Raw genomic sequence first — 9,791 nt, 5'->3', positions numbered from 1 at the left:
CTACAATTTCTGATTGATCTTTTAAAATGGAACGGAATAACTCAACGTTTTGTATAGTATTGTAGGCTATATTTTTGTATTTAAGTACATATATAAATATTTTTTTTAACATAGTTCATCCGTTTTTCTTTTTCCATAAATATATATATATATATTTTTTAATGTTTTTTTAATGTTTATATGAGGGCCCCTTGATTGTCAGCATATTGCTGTTTAGGGTCACCCTCACTAAATCAGGTTTAATAAAATAAATAAAAAAATAAATAAGTTGTATTTTGACTAAATATAAATTAAGTAGTCCAAAGTAAAGACCACTACACAGTCAGTTTCTAGCATTTTTAAAATTATTGACACTACGATTACTGTGATTTAGTTTAATCTTAATTGGCGCCGCCAACGGATTTGAGGCAGATGAGCGTTAAAAACGCTACTGTGAGTGTGTTGCAGTTAATTACTAAACATTAGTTAAAAGCAAGTAGAAATAAATGTTTGGTCATTGTTTAAAGACGTAAGTTTGTTTAATTCACTCAATGTATGAATCTGAAATTATTCAATGATGTTTATCGTAATTATTAGTAATTGTGTTAAATATAATTGCTTGGTTAGTCTCAACAACGTGGTAATGATGGACGCCGCCATCTTGTAGTTGTAGTTTACGAGAGTTTGAATAGGAGGACAAACCAGATGAGTTATTATACATAGTTAAAACTGAGTTAAGATTGTGTTATCATGGTACAGACTACAGTATTTTCCATAAAATCATCAAAATGTATTATCATTAAGATTGCAAGAATTGTTGCTTAACTTTATATGTGTTAATCTGTTGTAAAGAATTACTGTTGAATTTACTGGTCACGCTTGAGTGATTTTACCTTTTAGAGTAACTTATGGAGTCATAATAAATAGTACTGTATGTTGTTCGTTTAGGCTATGAGAGTCATTGTGATTACTGTTGCAAACCAGCTTGTATTGGCTATTCTGAGTGTCTGTATCTGGCAAAGTAGTAAGTTTCAATAAGAATAGACAAGTTTAACATTAACGAAATGTAGCCATGACATGATTAATGTTCTGTTTATTTGATCAGTTATGTATGTTATATTTTAGAATTGAATGAGACTGTTGGAATAAAACAACTTCATCTCAAACCCGGATACATGTGCTCATTTTAGTCTCCGTACAGTCATCTTGAGCAAATTTCCTACAATTACAGTTATCAAATGCGTGATTTAAAGACATGTGAGTATTATAAAACCATCTCAACTAACCCCACTAAAACTGATAAATAATGAGTCTCTGTTTTTGGAATTGAGAAATTTAGTTTAGTTAGAAGTTTTGTAAAATTAGAATAAAAATAAATAAATAAATAAATAAATAAATATTACTAATTCCGTTTAAGATGGAGACTTGTAGCTGATAGCCCATGCACTACTATCACTGCTTTTGCTTATTTGTAAGAATATAAGATGTTTCACTAGATAAAAAGAAAATCCTCATATTTTAATAGAATTCTTTTTTTCAGAAAGAAAACCCAAAAATTTGATATACAAAATGGCAACAGGTAATTACTGTAATAAATAAAGTGTTTTCTGTTAAGTAGACCTATTACATTCTTAATTAGTTTTACTTGTTTATTTTTTACTTGTTTTCTACTTTAGATTTTAATCGCGATTTAGTGAAGGTTTCTGAATGGTATGATGAACGTAATCTCCTCGGGCAGCTGAAAGTTGTTTTAAAAGATGTAATTGCAGACACAGATATAGACAACGCCACTGACACAAGAGATTTACTTGATAAGTTAATGAATTCTGGATATTTAAGTTCAGAAAATCCTTCGTTACTTTACGAAACAATAAAAATAACAAAGCAATCTGGTGTCGTCAAAATTCTCCGACAATCTTTTCTCGAAGTTCAAGAAATTACAAAGTTCACCCAATATCGACAATGGATTGTAGCTTTCGGAAATGGACTTACACAGGCGGATATCGACAGAATTGATGGACTGTACAATACTCTTCGAAAAAAATATAAAGATTCTTGGAGTTTGATTATGGATTTGGAGCACAGACAAAAAATATGTGAACAAAAAGAATTCATTACCAATCTAAGAGAGCTTGGAATAAAGTGTGTAGAATCTCTTACCAAAGGTAAAAATGTATATAAAAGAACACTTTGACAATGATTATATTTTCAATGGTTAGAGAGGAAAAACAACAAAAGAGAATTTAGTTTTTTTTTCAATTCATTTATAGTTTATAACCATTATTTGGGAATTTATTTATTCCTTTCTATCCGTTTATAGTCGCGTGCAAACGCGACTCTATAGCTCACTATGTCGGTTGGTAAACACTAACTCATATTCATATTTTTCGTTATTTTGACACTGGATATTAATACTTGGAGGCAAATATAAATGTTTTTAACCATTTTTCAACATTTTTTAACATTTTCAGCAATTTCTGTTGGTCGGTTGGTAAACACTAACTCATATTCACATTTTTTCGTTATTTTGACAGTGGATATTAATACTTGGAGGCAAATATAAATGTTTTTAAAAATTTTTCAGCAATTTCGGTCGGTCGGTAAACACTAATTCATATTCATATTATTTCGTTATTTTGACAGTGGATATTAATACTTGGAGGCAAATATAAATGTTTTTAAAAATTGTTCGACAATTTCAGCAATGTCGGTCGGGTAAGTCGGTCGGTCGGCCAATAAACACTAACTCAAATTTGTGCACACGACTGCATCCATGTATATCTCCTTGTTCATCTCCTTGTTCATCATAGTAGTGGAAATATTCCATAGTAAGCAAAATTATACATAATTTACTATATTTAAATTATTTCTATGAAACAAATATGCAGTACTGTGTGGTATCAAATCTTGCTTTTGTTTTATAAAGCATTAAGTGTTTTTTAAAGATCTTTTTCAAGACACGCATGATTGGTTTGAAAATCACAATAATATAAAGGTATCATAATAGTAGGCCTGTTAAGTGACCCAATCCTTCAAATTGTGATAACATTCTGAAACTTTGCACAGTTATTCATTAGGGTGTCAAAAATATGAAATGGAAGGGTTGCACAAAATTTGGTCAGGGGAAAGCCGCCATTTTGGATTTCAAAATGGCGGACCCAAATTGTTCACTTTTCAGGTATATCTCTGCTAAATAGGCACCTAGAGTTCTGAATTTAGGTGCAAATTATATGGTAATGGGGTCACCCAACATATTGGTATAACTAACATTTTAATTGCATGGCGGCCATTTTGGATTTCAAAATGGCGGACTTCAAATTTTCACTTTTTAGGTATTTCTCTGCTAAAGAGGCACCTAGAGTTCTGATTTTAGGTGCAAATTATATGGTAATGGGGTCACCAAACATACTGGTATAACTAACATTTTGATTCCATGGCGGCCATGTTGGATTTCAAAATGGCGGATTTCAAATTTCCATTTTTCAGGTATATCTCTGCTAAAAAGGCACCTAGAGTTCTGATTTTAGGTGCAAATTATATGTTAATGGGGTCACCAAACATATTGGTATAACTAACATTTTGATTGCACGGCGGCCATTTTGGATTTCAAAATGGCGGACTTTAAATTTTCACTTTTCAGGTATCTCTGCTAAAAAGGTACACAGAGTTCTGATTTTAGGTGCCAATTATATGGTAATAGGTAACCAAACATATTGGTATTTAACTGACATTTTTATTGCATGGCGGTCATTTTGAATTTCAAAATGGCGAACTCAAAATGTTTCAGTACGGTACCTACAGTTATAATTTTAGGTACAAAGTATAATATAGTATTGAGGTCAACAAACATATTAGTATAACGTCATTGATTGCATGGCGGCCATTTTGAATGTAGCTCAACCCGTACTGGCTTTACACTATTTGTTTATGTTCATAATTACATGCATTTAACACGGACACTTATTGTAGGTCACATTTTCCCTGGCAACCACACAGCTCTGTACATCGTAAATCACTCTTTCTGCATTTACAGCATCCAAGATCACAGTCGGTGTGTCCAAAGCGAATTAAAACCTTTGTGACATCTGAAAGTTCTCCAAGATATGAACTCCAAGCTGGACTAAATTTGTTGCCGTCCTTCCTCTATCCCCAGTTCGCTAGGTCCTGTTCAACCCTGAATGCATCTAGACAGTCGTACCACTTCCTGGTTTCCATTTCACATGTTCTCTTAATGCCGCAGATGTTGGGGGATATTTTCAATAGTCTTTCTCTTGTTGTAAAAAGATATCGTATTGCATCATTAAATGTTCTGCAGTAGACATAGTTACAACAAACTGTTCTAGATAATCTGTGTCTGTTTCACTAACATGCCCTACAGACAATGACATCCTCTCAAAAACTGGAGTCCTACATGGCATCTTTTTCTCGTTAAATGTAGCTTTACCTTTTCCTTAAACAGATGAAGTTCTATCACAACCGCTAATGGTATGAAAGAACAAGTAAGCGGCTGATGCTTGTGATCCAAGAGAAGAAGCAATCTCGTGTATTGGGATGTACTTCAAGTGCTTCCCCACTCCAAACTCAATCAGAAGCTCGTGGATGCCAGGTATTCTGTGGAAAGCTGACAACACTGTGTACAGTCTTGACAATGCGTGGAAAATTTCAGCGGCAAGTTTAACGTGAACAAACATACGTTCATCTGCCTCTTCTATGTTACATGGCATCAGCGATTGTATATTTACTGGTTTGTTACAGCTCTGTCTCCCAAAGACCCTACAAACATTCCGTGATTTGTGCCAATGTTCTCTACTACTTCAGTTACAATAAATGAAAACAACTCTGATTTGTTGTCATCAAATCTAAAAAATGTGGTCCAATTGTTGGGCATGCTCCCGCTGGCTTTAACGACCCTCCTTACACCAGAAACGCGGTTGGAACGCATACCAGACTTTAAACTGTCATTAAAGTATCTATCGAAAAACAAATCTAGTCGTGTCACTGATCGAAGTTGACACAAATCACGGAATGTTTGTAGGGTCTCTAGGAGACAGAGCTGCAACAAACCAGACTGTAAATATACAACTGCTGATGCCATGTAACATAGAGGCAGATGAATGTATGTTTGTTCATGTTAAACATGCCGCTGAAATTTTTCCGCGCATTCTTGTCAAGACTGTAGACAGTGATGTTATTGTTATTGCATTGTCAGCTTTCCACAGAATACCTAGGATCCACGAGCTTTGGATCGAGTTTGGAGTGGGGAAGCACATCCCAATACACGAGATTGTTTCTTCTCTTGGACCACAAGCATCAGCCGCTTACTTGTTCTTTCATTCCTTTAGCGGTTGTGAATGTGATACAACTTCATCTGTTCAAGGAAAAGGTAAAGCTACATTTAACAAGACTTGGAAAAAGATGCCATGAATGACTTCAGTTTTCGATAGGATGTCATTGTCTGTAAGGTAAAGTGTCGAGACCTAAGCTAAATGATAATGGCTGTGGTGCCCATCTCCATTTCTTTAGCGTTTGAGCCAGACTCCACTAAGTGTGTATGTTTGTGGGGGTACGCCACTCCTCCCGCACAAACGAGTCTGATTTACCTTCCCAGTACTTTTTACATACCGGTACCCATTTCTATCATCTGGGTGGGGAGAAACAATGTGGATAAAGAATCTTGCTTAAGGACTCAACACTGCAGTGACCGACCGGGCTTGAACCAGCAACCTCTTGATTGCAAGTCCAATGCTCTAACCACTGCGCCACAGTGCTCCACACTCTCGGATGTCACAAAGGTTTTAATTCGCTGTGGACACACCGACTGTGATCTTGGACGCTGTAAATGCAGAAAGAGTGATTTACGATGTACAGAGCTGTGTGGTTGCCAGGGAAAATGTGACCTACAATAAGTATCCATGTTAAATGCATGTAACTATAAACATAAACAAATAGTGTAAAGCCAGTACAGTTTGAGCTACGTTCAAAATGGCCGCCGGCGGCAATGCAATCAAAGACGTTATACCAATATGTTTGGTGACCCATTACCATATAATTTGCACCTAAAATCAGAACTCTAGGTGGCTTTTTAGCAGAGATATACCTGAAAAGTGAAAATTTGAAGTCCGCCATTTTGAAATCCAACATGGCCGCCATGCAATCAAAATGTTAGTTATACCAATATGTTTGGTGACCCCATTACTATATAATTTGCACCTAAAATCAGAACTCTAGGTGCCTTTTTAGCAGAGATATACCTGAAAAGTGAAAATTTGGGGTCCGCCATTTTGAAATCAAACATGGCCGCCATGCAATCAAAATGTTAGTTATACCAATATGTTTGGTGACCCCACTACCATATAATTTGCACCTAAAATCAGAACTCTAGGTGCCTTTTTAGCAGAGATATACCTGAAAAGTGAAAATTTGGGGTCCGCCATTTTGAAATCAAACATGGCCGCCATGCAATCAAAATGTTAGTTATACCAATATGTTTGGTGACCCCACTACCATATAATTTGCACCTAAAATCAGAACTCTAGGTGCCTTTTTAGCAGAGATATACCTGAAAAGTGAAAATTTAGGGTCCGCCATTTTGAAATCCAAAATGGCGGCTTTCCCCTGACCAAATTTTGTGCAACCCTTCCATTTCATGTTTTTGACACCCTAATGAATAACTGTGCAAAGTTTCAAAATATTATCACAATTTGAAGGATTTGCCTAAAATATGCACCTTAACATGCCTACTATAATAACATTTTAATAACGTGAGATGAGATGAATGATATAGGCCTATATTATTGTAATATTTTCTATTGATTATTTTAACAGAGGAGTCCGAGTCCGCTACACAAACTGAACACACCAGATTACAGAAACGTATTAAATTAGACAAAGGTAAGCTGTATTTCAGTTATTTTAACATAATGTGTATCTATAAACACAACTATAAGAAGTTAAAAATGAGTTGGGTTGGGTTAACCATTTAGCTTGGTGGTTCTTATAAAAAAAAACGTAAGATGATATCTACCAATTACGTATCCTTGTTTTTAAGTTAAGTAAAAGATAAGTAATCATTGACATAGGCCTACTCAAGACAGAACGCGATTTTCGGTTCCCATTGTATATTTAAATAACACACTGATGCTTCTTGAAAATCGTGTGTTTCAAAAGGCATATTTATGATTTGCTAGCTTTACTTTATTGCTGTTGATATCTGCATCCTGTGCTGAAAACAACTTGTCTAAGCCGGGTCAGTCTTCACTACCATCAATAGTTGATGCAGATTATAAACTGTGAGTCGAAATACAAAAGCCAAAAAAAAATAGCTTGGAATTTTACAGAAATTAGGTACTGCACTGTAGCCGAAAAATACGTTGATAATGATTACGGCAATTTTTACATCGATACGTTGTTTTGTCACGTTTTACGAATTAATTAATGCAAAAGCTCATTTAGTACAGTATGAATTGGGATTATTTCAAAGACATGTATGAAAAGAATTTTAGACCGTACATGATTTCACAATGGATAAAACAAGCACGGTAAACTGTGATTGTAAATTGAGATTTTTTTCCTGTTATTATTTATAAGGAACCGAGGATGTGCCAACCACCAGTAACAGAGACCAAGGAATGCGAAAAGATGTTAAATCAGAAACAGGTGATTAATTTAATAAGTGATTAAGACAGGTTCTCTATTTGTCTTTATAATCTGTGTCTTTGATTGTTATTTTTAGATTATACTGTATAAACTACAATAACCGTGTATACAACAAAGAAAACAACATTACCAAAATTAAAGATATTGACAGGACAGAACTATTGTTAGATTTAATGATATACTAGTACAGTAGGTAGTTAATGTAAATAAATCAAGAAATGTTTGTCATACCACTCCATCTTTACCACGGCCATTAGGAAAGTAGATTTCTCAATGCACTTAGAATTTCAAATCAGAATTTTATACAGTGCAATTTGACTTTTATAAGATATACTTCTTTTTATTTAGAAAAAATAGAAAAATATCTGCTTCAAAGACAAAAAAAACTCTGCAGTCGTGACCATACATTTACACCAGCAATAATGAATGATAGATACAAAATTGATATTTCGAAGATGTTTACCGATATGGAACTACTCGAGAAAAGTGAAAACAATACACAAATTATCAGCAAACCAACAACATTAAAAGAAGTAATAGATGTTATCAAGTCCACGACGATTACTTACACCATTGGATGATAATGAATTGGAAATAATAACGGAAAGTGAGAATATAAAAATAGCGAGAGAATTTGCAATTGGTTTTCTTGGTTATAATCAAGCTGATAAATTTTTAAAGCATTGGATTACAAATCATTTATCTACTTATCGCTCCCTAATTACTTTCTTTAAAAAGGCAGTTAAAAAACAACATGAAGATGTTGTGGTAGATGCATTAATTAATCACATGACCAGCAAAGATTTAGAAATAAAACAGCATATGGGTGATATATGTACCTCTATAAGAATGTGTATCCATCAGATTAATCCAGATGTACAATGCGATGGGCATTTCATACATCTAATCCATCAACTTCATTGTATGGAATATGATGCCAGTAGTTTGAATACTTTTTGTAGTAGGATGGCGTTAAAGTGCAAGGGAAGAGTTATTGCTCACATTTTAGGTATCGATGCTAAATGCAATTATGTTTGTATTGAGAATTTATCTGATGATGTAATAAATCAAATGATCATAGAGTGTTCAAATAGGGGAGTTCAATTATCAATAGAAAAATTAAATTTCTATAATAATAATCTCGGGAACATTGATGGTAGTTTACTTGGTTCTTTACTAAGTATGTTTCTTAAGCAAAATGATCTTAGAATGTGTAAATGTAATCTATCAGGCGATATAATGAATCGTATGATCGTAGAGTTTTTAAACAAAGGATGTCAATTAGCATTAGATCTACTCAGTTTCAATGGTAATGATTTTGGAAACATTGATGGCACTTTGCTGGGTACTTTACTGAGTATGTGTCTGAAGCTAACGAATCTTAACATGTCTAATTACAGTACAAGTACAATATTAAAAAGATGATATTTGAAACATATTGCTAGCTACTATTGCTACTGCAAAATTAGGGTTGTAAACATTTAGCTTAATATCACTTTGTTGTGTTTGTGTTTTTTTGTCTGTCTCAAAATGTCATTTTTTGTTAATGTAATGCGTCCGTATAATATGTTTTATGTTTATGCTTAGGACTACAAAGACAAGCCACTTTGGCTTCTGTGTATCTTAACCATAAACTTTGTAAAATATTGAATATTGAATAAATGTTGTTGTATACTGAGGTAATGAATAAGATTATGAGAGAGTGTTTAAACAGAGTAGTTCAATTACCTTCATTATTGTTAATTGCTATTAATGATAATAATCTCAGCAACATTGATGGTACTTTACTAGGTTCTTTTATGTTGCTTTCTCCTAACCTGAGCTCACTTCACATGGATAAATGCAATCTATCAGGTGACATAATGAATGACATGATTAAACAGTGTTCACGTCAAGGAGTTAAATTAGCATTATCTTGGCTCCACATCAGTGGAAATAATCTCAGCAAAATTGATGGTACTTTACTCTCTTCCTTATTGATTATGTCTCCTAGGCAATGGAGTTTTGACATGAGCAATTGCAATCTATCGGGTGACATACTGAATGACATGATTAGAGGGTGTTTAAAAGAGAGAGTTCAAATAGAATTGGCATTACTTAATATCAGTGGTAATAATCTATGTAACATTGATTATACTTTACTGGTTTCTTTGTTG

The 9,791-nt window shown here is 33.9% G+C and overlaps 1 protein-coding gene across 1 annotated transcript; it reads left to right on the top strand.

Annotated features, from left to right (window-relative positions):
* The first annotated feature begins 445 nt into the window (after window positions 1–445).
* Window positions 446–8,216, top strand: LOC140043422 (uncharacterized). Its single transcript, XM_072087931.1, has 8 exons — window positions 446–508; window positions 928–1,003; window positions 1,105–1,236; window positions 1,520–1,558; window positions 1,656–2,144; window positions 6,805–6,870; window positions 7,567–7,635; window positions 7,984–8,216. The coding sequence occupies exons 4-8, from the start codon at window positions 1,549–1,551 to the stop codon at window positions 8,214–8,216; spliced, it is 867 nt and encodes a 288-aa protein (XP_071944032.1). The 5' UTR covers window positions 446–508; window positions 928–1,003; window positions 1,105–1,236; window positions 1,520–1,548.
* Window positions 8,217–9,791: the final 1,575 nt, after the last annotated feature.

The sequence above is a fragment of the Antedon mediterranea genome, chromosome 3, assembly GCF_964355755.1.
Source record: "Antedon mediterranea chromosome 3, ecAntMedi1.1, whole genome shotgun sequence".
Classification (NCBI taxonomy): domain Eukaryota; kingdom Metazoa; phylum Echinodermata; class Crinoidea; order Comatulida; family Antedonidae; genus Antedon; species Antedon mediterranea.
This window is presented reverse-complemented; position numbering and strand designations above follow the sequence as displayed.